The sequence below is a fragment of the Callorhinchus milii genome, unplaced genomic scaffold (assembly GCF_018977255.1).
Source record: "Callorhinchus milii isolate IMCB2004 unplaced genomic scaffold, IMCB_Cmil_1.0 Scaffold336, whole genome shotgun sequence".
NCBI classification, from domain to species: Eukaryota; Metazoa; Chordata; class Chondrichthyes; order Chimaeriformes; family Callorhinchidae; genus Callorhinchus; species Callorhinchus milii.
The window spans coordinates 35,617-52,521 of NW_024705077.1; the positions used below are offsets into that span (position 1 = coordinate 35,617).

The following is a 16,905-nucleotide window of genomic DNA, read 5'->3' on the forward strand; positions in this document are numbered from 1 at the left end:
AAATATGGACTCCACATATTGTTTGTATGGAATAAGAGTGCTTCCCACACGCACGCATGGGTTTTATCCACGTGCTCTAGTTTGCTCCCACATGTAAACGCTCATTAATTGGCCAATAACGCCTTCATGTATGGATGACCGCAGAGCTTGAGCTAATTTTGGCATCGGATCACCATGTAGGCTGCCTTCTCGCGTGCCCACGGTTCCTCGCGCCTCTTGATTCGACCTCTCTCTATGAGAGTGAGCGAATACCGTGCACATCACAAGTCGAAATGATGATTATTACACCAGGAAGACATATCTCCTCTGCTACCCTAACTCGCTCTTCTCCCCCAATACTCGTCAGTACGCACCCTTTCCTCTCCGCGATTAGGGCCGAGCTCTTCGCGACCATCCTATGAGTGAGATCCCCGAACCAGGTTCCCCCCATCAGTCGTTATATTACATCCTCTCTTGTGTCCCCAAGGCTAAACATGTGTAATAACAGCCATAGAGGGTTCACGTGGGGATTGGCTTGCCGGTCCCGCTTTGTAGCCAATAAGGGATGAGCCAGGGAGCATGGCCTCGGCGTGATCACGGCATGTTAGCAGGGGTGATTGGCCTGGCCAATCGGGGCCTCAGCTAATGGGAAGCCGGATCAGAGGCGTGGTCCCGGGATTGACAGGGAACCATCGGGAACGGTCAACGCTGTCTACGGAGGATTGGCTGGGGGGTACCACGTGACGAAGGGATTAGGAGAGAGAGGGAGAGAGCAGTCGAGAGGAGACTTGGGAACGAGAAGAGCAGGAGTCACGCGCGTACGGGGCTCTGGGTGCCACGTGCGCGGTGGGGACTTGGCGGGAAGTCTGCCCTCTCTCCGTTGTCTGTCAGCAACGGGGAGTGTGTGAAGTGTAACTGTGGAAGTTGAAAATAAAAAGGACTGATTCCGGAAGCCGTCTCAAGAAGGTTTATTACATTGGTGTCAGAAGTTCTTCTGCGACCGTTTGGACGATCGTCAAGATGTCCAAGCACCTCAGAAAAAGAACCTGCCCGAGCCTCCATCGGAGGAAGAGGCCGAGACGGACGAAGATGAGCTGTTGGGGGCTACAGCCCCTATGCCGCCTGCTGATACTGCTCTCCTCGACGCCTCTCAGCGTCGACTGGGAGAAGATGCGACCACCGCAGGAACGAAAGACGGATGGCGGCTGATGGCGGAGCAGATCGAGTCGTTACGCGCCATTCTGCTGAGTCTGGTGACCGCGGTGGCGTCCTCACCAGCCGTGGGTCGCCAGATTGCGGATCAGCTGGACGCCGCGGGAAGGGGTCCTACAAAAAATCGGAGTCCGCCATTGCTCCTGCCACGCGGGAAGAAGCCGACGTTTTGGGCGGGGCGGCTGCGCTGGAGCCGTCGGCCGCCATTTTGGGCGCGCCTGCCGCCACGCGGCCGCCGGACGCCATTTTGCCTGTGACGGGTGGAGCGCGGGAACCGCAGTCGGAGACGCCCGCGGCGCGCGCTTGCCACCGCGGACATCGCCTTCCACAGATTAAAGAATTTCTCGCCGGGGGCGATTGGAGTGCTTTTACGTGGCGCTTCGAGTCAGCCTTTAGATCCGTGCATTGGACGGAGGAGGAGGCGCTGGGAGCGCTACCTACACTGCTTGATGATGTTTCTCTGGGGGTCTTCCGCTCCATCCCGGCGTCCAAGAAGAAGACACTGCGAGATGCGTTCGCAGAGATGGCGGAATTTTACGACCCACCGACGTCAGCCACCAGAAAATTTATGTCGCATCGCCGAGAATCGGAGGAGTCGCCTTTGGCTTATCGGGGGGCGTTGATGGCGCTGGCCATGGCTGCCTATCCCGACGCGACGGCCGATCATTTGGATCCTCTCATCCTTTCCCGTATGCTGGAGTTGTCTCAGGAGCTCAACATTTCTCTACCAGTGTGCGGCCACGAACCGCTTACATCGCGATGGGTGGCGCGCTGCCTGGACGCTAAGTTTAACATCAAGCGCTGGGACCAGATGGCGGCGTGGACGGGGAAACCCGAAATCGACGGGCCGCCCTTGGGGTGGTCTCCACGACGGGTCGTCCACTGCTCCGACGACTCTGGCGACGACGACGTGCTGGCTGCTGCTGTTCCGCATGGGATTCCGGGACGGCGGCTGCGCGACCAGCGTGGTGACTACGCAGGCCGTCCACGTGCGGGGGCCGGGTCATCCGACCGCCGGCCGACGACGGCCGCGTGTTTCAAGTGCGGCAGACGAGGCCATTTCGCCCGCGACTGCCGCTGCCGACCTCTGCTGTCGCCTCTTCCGCCAAGGGGACCTCCATCTCCTCCACCTGCTGCGGAACTGCAACAACCTCGGGCGAGTCGGCACAAATCGGACACCCGGCAGGTCGTGTCACATCATTCATCCACTCGCACTCATTCTTACACTCCTAAGGATAATTTTACTTCTCTTGCACCATTTACACGCTCTGCTACACAGTGGAAGAAATTGGCTCGCAGGGTTGTGGCTGCGGCGTCAGGCTCGTCGACGGTACGGGGTACCATCGACGGCGTTGACGTCCGTATTTTGGTGGACACTGGCGCATCTGCCACCATCATTTCAGATGTTATTTTTCATTTGTTGTCCATTCCTACGTCGCGGATACGCAGGGTTAATGATGCGTGTGTAGCCGCAAATGGGGGTAGCATGGGTATCTGTGGTCAGGTAGATGTGAGCATCGCTATCGGGAATATTACCGCTGCAGGACCTGTGTTGATCTCTCGCTCGCTAGCTGTCCCATGCTTGCTTGGTACTGATTTCCTGCGCCGGATGCCGCTGAAAATACGGGTCGACCAGGATTGTTTGGAAATGCCGGGGGGTCGTAGGATGTCGTTCCTGCCTTCCCTGCTGGCCAGTGCGCCTACAGGTAACGCAGTTACTGCCGTAGTCGCTGCTACGGTGGAGGTTCCGTCGGGAGCGCAAATGCTCATTCCGCTGCGTTACCGAAAACCCCTTCAAATTGAAAGGGATGCGAAGGGCGTGCTATTATCCCCATCAAATTCGGTAGCTAAATATTTTTCCTTGGCGGCAGCACAAACGATCATGCGACCAGGTCAGGCACCTTTCATACAGGTGTTGAATGGGGGACCTGACCGCGTTGTTGTTCCGGAGGGATCGGTGCTGGCTCACGCCACTACCGATTTCGCCTCTTGTGACGAAACGCCGCGCGCCCGGATGCCCGCTGGTGGGCCTCCACACGATTGTTCGCAAGAACGCTGGATCGCAGATTTATGCGGGGAAAATTCTTCTTTGTCGAATGAGCAAAGGAATGCTCTGCGTTCATTATTGCTACGGTACGCGGATGTTTTCAGCAGAAATGATTTGGACCTCGGCCGCACGTCGCTTTTGTCGCACCATATTGACACTGGTGCGATACCTCCCATCTGTATGCACCCTCATCGCATGAGCCCAGCGGAAAGGGAACACGTGCGCGGAGCAGTAGATGAATTGCTGGCGGCGGATATTATTTCGCCGTCCAACAGCCCTTGGGGCGCGCCCATCGTTCTGGTTAAGAAAAAAGATGGTGGTACAAGATTTTGCGTTGATTTCCGCCGGTTGAACAAAATTTCGGTGGCGGACGCGTACTCTTTACCGAGGATGGATGACTCATTGGATGCTTTATCGGGTGCTAAATTCTTTTCCACCCTGTGGAAGTTGGAAAATAAAAGGACTGATTCCGGAAGCCGTCTCGAGAAGGTTTATTACACTACTATACAGTTAGTTGTTACTACTATAGAGTCGGTAGATACTACTGTAGGCCCAGCAGATACTACTACGGTCAGTCGTTACTACAATCAGTAAATAATACTCCAGTCAATAGCTTACTACTGGCTCAGTAGATACTACTGTACAGTCAGTAGATACAACTACAGAGTCAATAGATACTAATTCCTCTGTTGTATGTAGGGTGGTGTAAATATATTTTTTGAGGAGGGGTGTCCACAATTTTCGGAAACCTTTTACATCAACTATTTACCCCACAATTTCTACAACTTTTTGGACTTTTGCAAGCTTCTTATAATTTTGTTGTTGGAGAAATGTACAAACGGCCCACCAGGCTTTCACAATACCTTAGTATCTGTGTGTGTATATATAAGGTTTTTAAGAGACAATAAACTCCGTGATAAGAAGGCTCAGCTAATCGAGTCTCTCACCTTTATGAAGAGATGCCGCGACTCTAAGGTAATACCAATCGCATTTACACTAACCTCTGCTGCTGTAACTCATTCCACAAGTAGTGACTCATCCCATATCTGCATTTTCCATAAATATGCTAAATTCCTTTTGATATGCAATTCCTTTGTCAAGGCGTTCTTCCCCCTCCAACCCAGCTTAAATATACGCTGCCAAGCCTGGTGGTGTTCATTCAGACGCCGTCTTTCCGACAGACCTGTTCTTCACCTGAGGACGGCTGCTTGCGTTGTGGCCGAAACATCGTGAGAATTCCTTTCTACGTGAATTTACCGAAAGAACAAAGAAGATGAATCCCTGCAGTCACGAAAGCTTTAAATGGAAATTTTTAAGAGAAGGTTTTAAAGATATTTTTCACCCGGGCAACGCCGGGTACTTACCGCTAGTACCTAATAAATGAAACTGAAAGCTTAAAAACATAGTCTGGAACAAGCGTCGTGGTGACGTCACCGCCACTTCGTGGCGAATGGTGGTTGTTGTCTTCTTGCGGCTTCCGAGGTGCTGCGTTCCTTGTAATGAAAATACCTCAGGTCCCCAGCAGGAGCGCTGGGTCAGCGTGTGTGTTGAGCACACGGCGCTCTCGGCTGCTTCGTCAGTCTCTCTCCACCGCTGAGTTGCTTGCCGAGTCGGCACGCTGGTCACTCTGTCGGCAGTGCCCGTGCTGGCAGGGATGATGGGTCCGGCTCCGTCTGCGTCGATGTGCGCGATCATCCCGTCACCATAAACCACTCGCACCAGACACTGTTGATCCTTGCAGACTGTGGAGTGAGTTGGAGAGACAGCGCCTGTCGTCTCCCCCCCCCCTCTTCAAGAGAGTCCTCTTCCAGTTGTTTGTACGACTCGTGCTGCACAGAGGACACGCTACAGATCAAGTTACTGTATATCGTTCCGTGTCAGTCTCTGATCTGACCCTCAACTAAACTTTGCCTGTGGGTTGCGATTTCAAGGGGCACTCTCACGAATAGTGGTTGCACCAGTTTTCCCTCAAAGGGTTGACTTTGATCTAAGCACAATCCGAACGATTGTCACTCTATGGTCGTGTTTGCTGCCCAGAGCGATGTCACTCTTCCCAACGTCTGGATTGCAATACTGCGAGCACCAGCCATAGCTAGCAGCCTCTCTCAATGATGCAACAAAAAACTCTCCGTGACGCGTGGCTTCTGACGATGCAGAGCTCCCTATCAATTTGCCAGTCACGAGGGCAATCCCCGGAGCTTGACTCGCAGTTCTTTTTGAGTATGGCATTGTGAAAAGCAACAGTTTTTATTTTTAATGATCGTCATGAATGAATGCAAAGGTTCCTTATCCAGTCCAATGATGTGGTTGATGCAGTGTGGATTTTAGCGATACCGCCAGGATGTGCATGGATGGAGCATTCATTGGTGATGTGCTTGATGGTTTGGACTTCTCCAGTCGCAGTTGGGCGTTTCGTTGAGCAGTGCTGATTTATATTCTTGCATTCTTGCTTATATACATTTTCCACCTGTTGTATATATTCGGTCTGAAAATTTTTAAAAATGTAAAAAATGAAATTTTTTAAAAACTGTAATTTTCCCGAAGTTATGCTAATTTATTTAATTATGAAAATGTTGCGCGTATGCTAATTAGGTAGGTGTAATTGTTTTCAGTTATGCAAGTGTATGTAATTATGCTAATGCATTTAATTATTATCATTAGGTTCTGCGTCGTTGTCTAGGGTTGTATTATCACTGGTCAATAAAAAAAACATTTTTTTCTGGCCTGGACTTTTGCAGCTGTTTTAGACTTATTTCAGGGTGCCGATTCCAAATCTGATCTCAGATTTGCTCTATCACATCTCATTTTATGCTATCGGCATACCCCATTTTCATTGATTTTACCCGAAATTAACTCTGTCACTTATGATTGCAAGTTGTTGCGAGTCAGTGACTGCTTTAGTGTTAAAATATGGTGCTGTATTTTTAGGATAGTGTGTTTATAATAAATTTATGTAGATATCCACATTTATTTAATATTTTTCTTCTGCAGTTTTTATTGAAAATGCATTATTTGATATCTCAAAAACCTGATGTGATAGACACAAACTGATGCCAGATTTGGAATCAGCACCCCAAAATTACATTAAGACCGTTGGAATACCTTATGCCAGAAAAAGTGTTGACCAGTGAATTATCAATCAGGATAATACAATGATTCTCACTTTAACTTTTACTGATTATGTCTTAGTGTGTTATATCAGGTCTCAAAATGCAGATCTCTCCGCAAGATACAGTTCTTATAATTAATATTATTATGCATGGACTTAGGAAGGCACCACTCAGACTCTTCTGTGTTAAGCAACTTTAATCTCTAAAAAACACGTAACATTCCAATATGCGAACTCTTATGCAAGGAATGCCAACACAGTACTCCTGGAGATGTCTTCATTGAACCGTACATTTAACCCTCAATAATTATGTTTGTCAAACTGGGTAACAGAACAATTGGCTCATTCTTCAGAGTAAGGTGATCATACACAGCGACAGGAAAAAGTTTTTTAATTAATGTGACAATATTCATACGAACAGTAATAAAGAAACATGTGCCTAAGCAAAGGTAGACCTCAATGAATTCATTTTTTAGATTATGCAATTAACGTAATGCCTTGGAACAATGGTGTGCGGTAGTGTGCTTGCTTGTCTAACAAATGTGCATCAATTGGCTAAAGGCTTTAATACATTCGCCGGCAAGATTATGTGATGAAAAGAAAGCTTTTAACACAATTCTATCCCTGTTTGTGTGTATTCGTTTTGGGCAGCGTTCCCCACAATTCCATCACGGGTTGGAAGTGTTTAACATTTTTTGCATCAGACTTGCAGTCTCTGTCAAAAAGGGGCGCTGTGGCCTTTGAAGTCGTGACCTATTGTGCAAGGGTGTGCTTGCTGTCACCATGTATTCCGTCCTCTCATCACGGGTTGGAAGTAAAGAAAATATATTATTTACAGTGAGGGAAAAAAGCATGTGATCCCCTGCTGATTTTGTACGTTTGCCCACTGACAAAGAAATTATCAGTCTATAATTTTAATGGTCGGGTTATTTGAACAGTGAGAGACAGAATAACAACAAAATCCAGAAAAACGCATGTCAAAAATGTTATAAATTGATATAGATACAGTAATCCCTCGCCACTTCGTGGTTCAAGTTTCGCAGCCTCAGTGCATCGCGGATTTTTCAAAAATATTCATTGAAAAATAAAAATTCAAAAATACCGCCATATCGGCAGCCGTATTGCGGAAAGCAGCGTCATTTCATCGTGATGCGCGAGAAAAACGGTTTCCCAGGATGCCAGACAAAGAGAGAAACTCTCTCAGAGGCTTTGCACATACCCATGGGCACTCAGACAAGGCACGTGATTGGTTCCCGGCGCGAGATCGACGAATGAGAGCACGAGTGGATGTATCCCGTGAGCTGATTGGCTGCGCATCATCGTTGTCATCGTCGTCATTACTGGAGTCAAGTCTCAAGATACTACTGTCATTGGTGAGTGTAGAACACCATAATACGTATTGTATGAGAGAGAGTGAATGTATAATATTAAGGTTTTATAATTAAATAGATTTAAGTAAAATATATATATAAAGTATAAATATACATATTTTAAACATTCTGGTACCCACACACACATATACGGAAATTCCTAGGGGGCCAATCCTACTTCGCGGATTTTCACCTATCGCGAGGGGTTCCGGTCCCCATTAACCGCGATAAACGAGGGATCACTGTATACCCAACCCACAGGTCTGCAAATACTGCCCCCTCTTACTCTGCAGGTTGAACCTAAGAATTGAGTGTTCAACTTCACATTCTTTCATTAAAGGCCTGTGACAAAGGTGAATCTACTGGGGCTTCATTGTCTCAAGCTTACACATCTGTAACGGGTTCCGGAGACACTTGTAGATGTAACTTCTTTATTACAATACAACACTCCAACAGTCCTGATACTCTGTTACAGCCTAGGTACACAGCCTAGCTACACAGCCTAGATACTCTAGATACTCTACTCTGGCTACGCTCGCCCTCACAAGGTCGTAGAGTCGGGAGTTCCAGAGTCCCAGCGCTGGCTCTCACAGCATCCCAGGGTCTTCAGATGGCTGATCGTGGGTCTTGGGTCTTGAGTTACAACTGGGCCCCGATCGTCCAGGGAGCTCTCCTTTTATGCCTGGTCCAACGAGGGGTGGGGCCGTGTGCGCCACCAGACATCCCACAGAGCACACACAGCCCTCCCCCCCCCACCCCCGTTGGCGGCGCCCAGGGGATTAAGCGCCTGGGAACTCAACGCCTGGCGCCCAGAGGCTTAAGCGTCTGGACCCCCTGGGAACCCAGCGCCTGGCGCCCAGAGGCTTAAGCGTCTGGACTCGCCTGGGATCCCAGAGCCCCCAGCAACCCCTCCCTTCTTATGTCACTACACATCTACCGGGTCTCCATTTGACTTTGATTTGTCTAAGAAGTCCACCCACACCTCCACTTCCACAAATTCCTGGGAGGTTCCTCGCTCTGCCTCACAGTCAGAATTCTCCTCCTGCTTCACGTTGCCTCCATCGATGTGAAGGTCCGATTTTGGAGTTGAATCTTCATCTTCACGTTTTACCTTCACATCTTCGCTCTTCACCATCACATCTTCACATTTTACCTTCACTTCTTCGCTCTTCACTATCGCCTCTTCACATTTCACCTTGATACATTTCATAGTGTCCAAGCTGGAATGTACTTCTGGTTCTTTTTTCAGGAGGGATGGGCTCATTGCAGCACTTTGACTTTCACAAGTCGATTTCAGACTACACTCCTTGGGGATCTTCTGATGCCTGTGTGTTCTCTGGTGTCGATGAAGAACTGATGACTGTGCAAATGCCTTCTCACAGACAGTGCACTTGAAGGGTTTCTCTCCTGTGTGTGTTCTCTGGTGGATCTGAAGACGTGATGACCATGCAAATGCCTTCTTACAGACAGTGCACTTTAAGGGTTTCTCTCCTGTGTGCGTTCTCTGGTGTTTTTTAAGATGTGATGAATCTGCAAAGGGCTTCCCGCACAGAGTGCACTTGAAGGGTTTCTCTCCTGTGTGTGTTCCCTGGTGTATTTTAAGATGTGATTCATCTAAATATGCCTTTCCGCACACAGTGCACTTGTAGGGTTTCTCTCCTGTGTGTGTTCTCTGGTGCCGTTTAAGATGAGATGAACCTGAAAATACCTTCCCACACAAACTGGACTTAAAACTTTTTCTCCCGTGTGTGTTCTCTGGTGGATCTGAAAACCTGATGACCATGCAAATGCTTTTTCACAGACAGTGCACTTGAAGGGTTTCTCTCCTGTGTGTGTTCTCTGGTGCCGTTTAAGATGAGATGAACCTGAAAATACCTTCCCACACAAACTGGACTTAAAACGTTTTTCTCCCGTGTGTGTTCTCTGAAGGATCTGAAAACCTGATGACCATGCAAATGCTTTTTCACAGACAGTGCACTTGAAGGGTTTCTCTCCTGTGTGTGTTCTCTGGTGAATCTGAAGACCTGATGACCATGCAAATGCCTTCTCACAGACAGTGCACTTGAAGGGTTTATCTCCTGTGTGCGTTCTCTGGTGAATCTGAAGACCTGATGACCATGCAAATGCCTTCTCACAGACAGTGCACTTGAAGGGTTTCTCTCCTGTGTGTGTTCTCTGGTGGATCTGAAGATCTGATGACCATGCAAATGCCTTCTCACAGACAGTGCACTTGAAGGGTTTCTCTCCTGTGTGCGTTCTCTGGTGTTTTTTAAGATGTGATGAATCTGCAAAGAGCTTCCCGCACAGAGTGCACCTGAAGGGTTTCTCTCCTGTGTGTATTCTCTGGTGTTTTTTAAGATCAGATGAACTTGAAAATTCCTTCCCACACACACTGCTCTTGAAAGGTGTCTCTCCTGTGTGTATTTTCTGATGTCTTTTAAGAGCAGATGAATCTGAAAATGCCTTCTCACACAAACTGCACTTGAAATGTTTATCTCCCGTGTGTGTTCTCTGGTGGATCTTAAGATCAGATGAACTTGAAAATTCCTTCCCACACACACTGCTCTTGAAAGGTGTCTCTCCTGTGTGTATTTTCTGATGTCTTTTAAGAGCAGATGAATCTGAAAATGCCTTCTCACACACAGTGCACTTGAAATGTTTCTCTCCTGTGTGTGTTCTATGGTGTTTTCTAAGATTTGATGACTGTGCAAATGCCTTCTCACACACACTGCACTTGAAGGGTTTCTCTCCTGTGTGTGTTCTCTGGTGGATCTGAAGAACTGATGACTCTGCAAATGCCTTCTCACAGACAGTGCACTTGAAAGGGTTCTCTCCCGTGTGTGTTCTCTGGTGTGTTTTAAGGGCGAATGAATCTGAAAAGTCCTTCCCACACACATTACACCTGAAGGGTTTCTCTCCCGTGTGTGTTCTCTGGTGTTTTTTAAGAACAGATGAATATGAATATGCCTTCCCACACACACTACATATGAAGGGTTTCTCTCCAGTGTGTGTTCTCTGGTGTTTTTTAAGAACAGATGAATCTGAAAATGCCTTCCCACACACACTACAACTGAAGGGTTTCTCTCCAGTGTGTGTTCTCCGGTGTTTTTCAAGAACTGATGACCATGCAAATGCCTTCTCACACACAGTGCACTTGAAGGGTCCATCTCCTGTATGTTTTCTCTGGTACTTGTGCAGAATTGATGACCGTGAAAACGCCTTCCCACACACAGTGCACCTGAAGGGTTTCTCTCCTGTGTGCGTTCTCTGGTGGTCGTGAAGATCTGATGACCATGCAAATGCACTTCCACACACAGTGCACTTGAAGGGTTTGTCTCCTGTGTGCGTTCTCTGGTGCGTTTTTAGATATGATGACTGTGCAAATGCCTTCTCACACACAGTGCACTTGAAGGGTTTATCTCCTGTGTGCGTTCTCTGGTGGTCATGAAGATTTGATAACGTTGCAAATGCGCTTCCACACACAGTGCACATGAAGAGTTTCTCCCCTGTGTGCGTTCTCTGGTGTGTTTTTAGATGTGATGACTCTGTAAATGCCTTCTCACACACAGTGCACTTGAAGGGTTTCTCCCCTGTGTGTGTTCTCTGGTGGCTCTGAAGATTTGATGACTGTGCAAATGCCTTCTCACACATAGTGCACTTGAATGGTTTCTCTCCTGTGTGAGTTCTCTGGTGCTGTGTCAAACTTCCAGTACGATCCGTGCTGTCTGCATACTGGTCGCATTGTTTCCTTCTTGTACCGAGCTGCGCCGAGTCCCTTTGCTCCATCAGACCAATTCTGCAGAGGAAGAGTCAGAGGAAGCGTCAGCTGCAGACAGAAAAACACATCCACACCATCTACGTCAGTATCAAGGCACAGATGAATGCATATATACACAGTCACACATGACTTAAACATCTATACTTATTAATATTTTCATGATATAGTGAAAATAATTCCCCAATTCATCACGCGGGCTGCTAAGGTACACAATGAGAGGGCCAATGGTCATAAATATGCCTGGACACCCTAGTGTCTTCAAAATGAATGTTTACCAAAAACTCCAAGCACACAATTTCGGTTGTCTAGCTACGACAGGAATATTTATTTAAGAAAAAGTAGCTAACATAGCAAAGTCTGTTGAAAATAATATTATTTGTATTATGCAGAAATGTATAAATTAATGTTCATTTGCAACTTAGAGGTGTGAAGCCAGGCTCAGATGAGCTTGAATGCGAGGATGAACAGATCTAACTTCAGCTGCATATGTGCAGTGTTAATTTCCTGACTGTTTCCATTCTTATAAAATCTTGTTCTGTACTTGTTGAATTCCATGACGAAATGGGGCCTTGCATATGTTCTACAAAAAGATCACCTCAATGGGAAAATCTTGACTTAAAACTTGTGATAGCGGGAATTCATATTCTTTGGTTATTTCGGTAAAGTCACGTAGATAGAAAATAATAATACGAATAAAGTGAATAGAAGAAAAAAACGACTAATGTAGACTGTAGCCTGGTTCTTAACCTCGGTGAGCGTACTGGCAGTCTATAATATAGACTGTAGCCTGGTTCTTAACCTCGGTGAGTGAATTGGCAGTCTATAATGTAGACTATTGCCTGTTTTTTTGACGAGACCTTTGCAATGGACAAGACCTTTGCAATGGACTAGACCTTGGCAATGGACACTCACAGCTTTGTATGTAAAAAAGTCCAGGCAGCTTCCACATAGTGTTACAGAGCCTAATGAAAGAATGCTGCTAGACTAATTTGAAGTGAGACTTTGGATGTCAAACCAGAGCTGGTCGTGAACACATTAACGAGGTATAGGAGCTCCTCAACCATGTGTAGAACGACCTGATTATTCATGGAGAGCTGAGCAGGTGCAGTGCTGTATGACATTAAATTCCCAGGGAGGTGTTCTTTGGGTCTTTCGGTAAAGTCACGTCACTTAACCGAAAGACCCAAAGAATATGAATTCCTGCAGTTACGAAAGCTTTAAGTCAAGATTTTCCCAAGGAGGTGATCTTTTTGTAGAACATATGCAAGGCCCCATTTCGTCATGGAATTCTCCAAGTACAGAACACGATTCTCCAATTCAATATCATTGAGTAGCCATGACCAGATCATCAACATGCGTAACATGGTTGACCAGCAGGGGACATAGATTAGCGTATCATTGTTACTGTATGAAATGAAATTTTTTATAGGGCCATTGTGAGCTTCTCAAAACACATTATTTGAAAATGCTACGTAATGTAATGCATGGGCCAGAGAGAATTTCAGCCACAAGCCAAATTGAACAGGAAAGGGCCCTGACTCCTGGTCACGCAGCTTTAGATGGGTCTGCCTAAAATCATAAAAATACTCAACGAATGTGAACAGAGGCAGAGACATCGAAAACAAAAAACAATCCAAAACCCCAAGCCTCTTTATAGTACTATAGGTCGTAATTACACCAAAAAAGCAGAGATCTAGTTCCTGCTGAAAATCCGTACTCCTGTGCTATAGCTGATGGACAGAAAATACAGCAGCCCCTTGAATAGCGCGGAGGTTACATTCTTGGAAAGTGCCGTGCGAAAGCTAAAATGCCGATATTCAACATTTAAGCCTTACCTAAATAATGGGGTTAGGTAAACGGCATATAAAATATACATCACAATTGAAATAAGTACTGTACTGTATTCCCAATAAATTAAATTACTGAAAAAAATGTGGAGAAACCGTATACAAAAAATTCCAAGATGAGTATAAATGTATATAAATAAAGCAGACTTACTGTGTTTTTTTGAGAACCAAATTGCGCCAACACAATGAAACATACACACATCAAAAATTCCATGCGTACTCAAGGGTAAGTTATGTTTTTCACACAATTTTTAGCTTACCTGTTCACCTTCAACACCTGTAACACCTGCACACTCCAACACCCCGCTGCTGCTATATTTTTCTCATTTACCACATTATCCTTACATATTATCAGGCCTGCATTTTTGCCACAAAATTCATTAACTTCCGGCTCCTTACTGTCCTTTCTACACACGCACGGCTCACCTCTAATATACTGCAATATTTTATCATGGGACCTTTGCCAGTACCAAAATATGAGAATAGGTTTTCCCCATTTTTCTGGCCACGAAACAGGTGTTAAGATGTTAAAACACCAAACTGAAACCTTTTACAAGGAATCATGTGTGCATTAACCACAATACTTGTGGTCAGAATGCAAACAAAAACACTGATAGAAAATGCATGGTCTGCTGCTGAGGCAGACTGTTGTAAAAGGTTTGAAATGGGTGTAGCCCAAGGGTCATAAAGAAGTGGCCGGGGCTAGTGATGTTAATGTAATAAATTAGCATGTTAATGTGAAATCGAAGAGTAGTGCAATCCAAAGCGGCCTCCCTACAAGACAGAGAAGGAGCGAGGCTCTACCTGGGTAAACAACAACTACCACCACGACAACAATAACCACGATGTGAACTTCTCACTTCGGATCTCAGTGAGCGCGCACGAAAATAAATCACGCTTGCTAACACAGAGCGCACGCCCGGATACACTGCCGAGATCATCGATGACCTTGCCGCCGAGAAAGTTCAGCAGCATCTGACAAGCACAACGGGGTGGCAGCCAGATGCGAACTGCCCATATCCCCCATTTAACACCCTTGCCGAGCACGCGCACGCGTGTGTGTGAGAGATTTGCTCGCGAGCGTGCGGAATTCCGACGGCTGGGACGGGATAGAACCATTGCAAGTCTTCTTCCAGAGGAGGAGGTGAGGGGGGGGGGACGAGGGAGCCTCCGGGATCCCGTGAGACAACCCCAGGATGGGTGGCAGGGATACAGACCGGCATAGGAGATCACAGGCCATGAGACCCAAGTACGCGAGGAGGTAACCCAAGTATGCGGGGAGGTGACCCAAGTACACCTGAATGTGACCAAGCTGCAGTCCACAGCGGAGATAGTCCAGTCCGAGGTGGGAGGGCTACGCTCCATGGTCGGGGGGCTAACCAGGCGAGTATCTCAATAAGAGGCAGAACTCGAACAAATGCGCACTGGGAGGGTAAGGGGGAGTGGACAAGGGGCCTCTTATGGAGCCACCGCCCTTCCCCGTGCGTGCTATCTATGCGACCAATGGGGGCATCTCGTGAGAAACTGTCCCCAGATCGCCCGCGCGAGAGAAGCACCAGGGTTAAACACCAAGGCCTCCCTAAAGAGGGGACCACAGAGGGGTGCAATCGACGTGGTCCCAACACAAATAAACTGTCGTGATAATGGTGAGCGAGTGACCCCCACGCAGATGCCGACAACACCCCAGAATGCGGCGACTGCGAGTGACTGGCTGCGGGAGCTGGTGGCAGGAATAATGGGGGCCACGTCGCTCGTGGAAGGGCAGGTGAACAGGCGGCGTACCCGGATTCTGCTGGACACGGGGGCGGTAACGTCACTCGTGAGTGCAACACACTGCAGCGTGGTCGGGGTTGACGTGAGCCGCCTACAGGCCCCGGATCGTGCGCTGCACACTGCAAGTGGGATGGGACTGCTGGGGAGGGTCACCCTTAAGGGTCGCCTCGGACACCAGGTGTGTAACCAGGAGTTATACGTGTCGAGCGTGTTATGCCACGAGTGTATTGCTGGTACCGACCTCCTGGAAAAGTTGGGGCTCAGCGTGCAGCCCCGCCGGCGATGTGCCACCGTGGAGGGCAGCGGGGAGCAGATTCCTTTCTTGGGACAAGAGCCGGGTTGCCCTCGCTTCGAGCCCGTGGCCGCTATCCTGGCGTCGGCCGTCACCGTCGGCATTGGTGTTCCACTGGGTTTTCCGTTTTTCTCCCAAACCTAAACTCAAAATATATTTGGAGGTGGTCAAACAGTCCAATGCAGGACCCTCCTGAAACATAATCTTTAACTGCTAAATAAGAAATTAAATTGGAAAACCCTCAAACACAGTACACTATTTTTATTTTACCAGGTGAGGCCATCTGAGCTGCATAGCTCTTTTTCAGAATCGACCTGGACACAAATGATAGCTCAACTTAGTGGGTTAAAATATGGAAATGTATTGCAGCAAAATTCTCAAAATGCATGTTTCTAAATGTGGAGAAAAATCAATGCCACTACAGGGAGAGAGAGAAAAAAAAATGTAAACTGCAATTATAAATGCGTCAGGGTTGGAATCGAACTCACGCACGCAGAGTACGCTCACGGAGTACACTCACACAAATGAGTACACTCGCTCACTCGGATTATTTTTTCTCCGGGTCCTTCGATTTTCCCCTCCACATTTAGTAACATGCATTTAGATTATTTGGCTGCTACAATCTTCCACGTGAAAAGCCATTTCGTTGAGCTATCATCTATGGCCAGGTGGCTTCTGACAAAAGATCTAACAGCTCTGTGAGCCTTGGTTGGTAATATAAAAATAGTTTACACCATTGGAATCTCATTTGCCATTAAAAAATATAAAAAATTTTTACCCTTTTATCTGGCAACAAAACTGACACCTTTTTTTACGAGGAGTCACGTTTGCATAGACCACAATACCTGCAGTCATAATGCAAACAAAAACATAACTCTGATAATGTATGCACTGTCCTTGAAGTTGATTGGTCCACACCCGAGACAGCTTTCCTTAGAGCCTAGTCTCACATGGTGTTGGACCAGATGACGCCAAAAGGCGCACAACTCAAAGACAATGCACCATCAGAGAGAGAGACGAGGCTCTAAGGAAAGCTGTCTCGGGTGTGGACCAATCAATTTCAAGGACAGTGCATACATTATCAGAGTTATGTTTTTTTTCATTATGACTGCAGGTATTGTGGTCTATGCAAACATGACTCCTCGTAAAGAAGGTGTCAGTTTTGTTGCCAGATAGAAGTGTAAAAAACAATTATCATTAAAATAGTTGTTCATCGGTCTAAAGGGTGCATCAGCAAAACCAACTCGGCAGAACGCTCCTGAATTAGAGTGCTGAGACTCATTGTGGTCATGTACTCGAGTGTGCACCATGGTGGCTGGGAGATGTTAACTGCCTCTCCTGGAATACAGGAGGTGGTGGGTTCGATCGCGACCCCTCCTGTATATTTGGAGTTTGCGTGTCTCTCTCTCTCTCCCCGTGGTCGCGTGGATTTTCCTCGAGATCCTCAGGGTTTTCCCCTCCACGTTTAGAGTCAACATCACCACGCGTTTAGAGTATT

The 16,905-nt window shown here is 47.2% G+C and overlaps 1 protein-coding gene across 1 annotated transcript; it reads right to left on the reverse strand.

Moving 5' to 3' along the window:
• Positions 1-8,512: 8,512 nt before the first annotated feature.
• LOC121852039 (zinc finger protein 271-like) lies at positions 8,513-14,707 on the reverse strand. The gene is given in 6 exon segments (XM_042346146.1): positions 8,513-8,566; positions 8,829-9,451; positions 9,454-11,513; positions 13,603-13,699; positions 14,203-14,317; positions 14,651-14,707. Coding segments are annotated over 6 exon segments (3,006 nt in total).
• Positions 14,708-16,905: the final 2,198 nt, after the last annotated feature.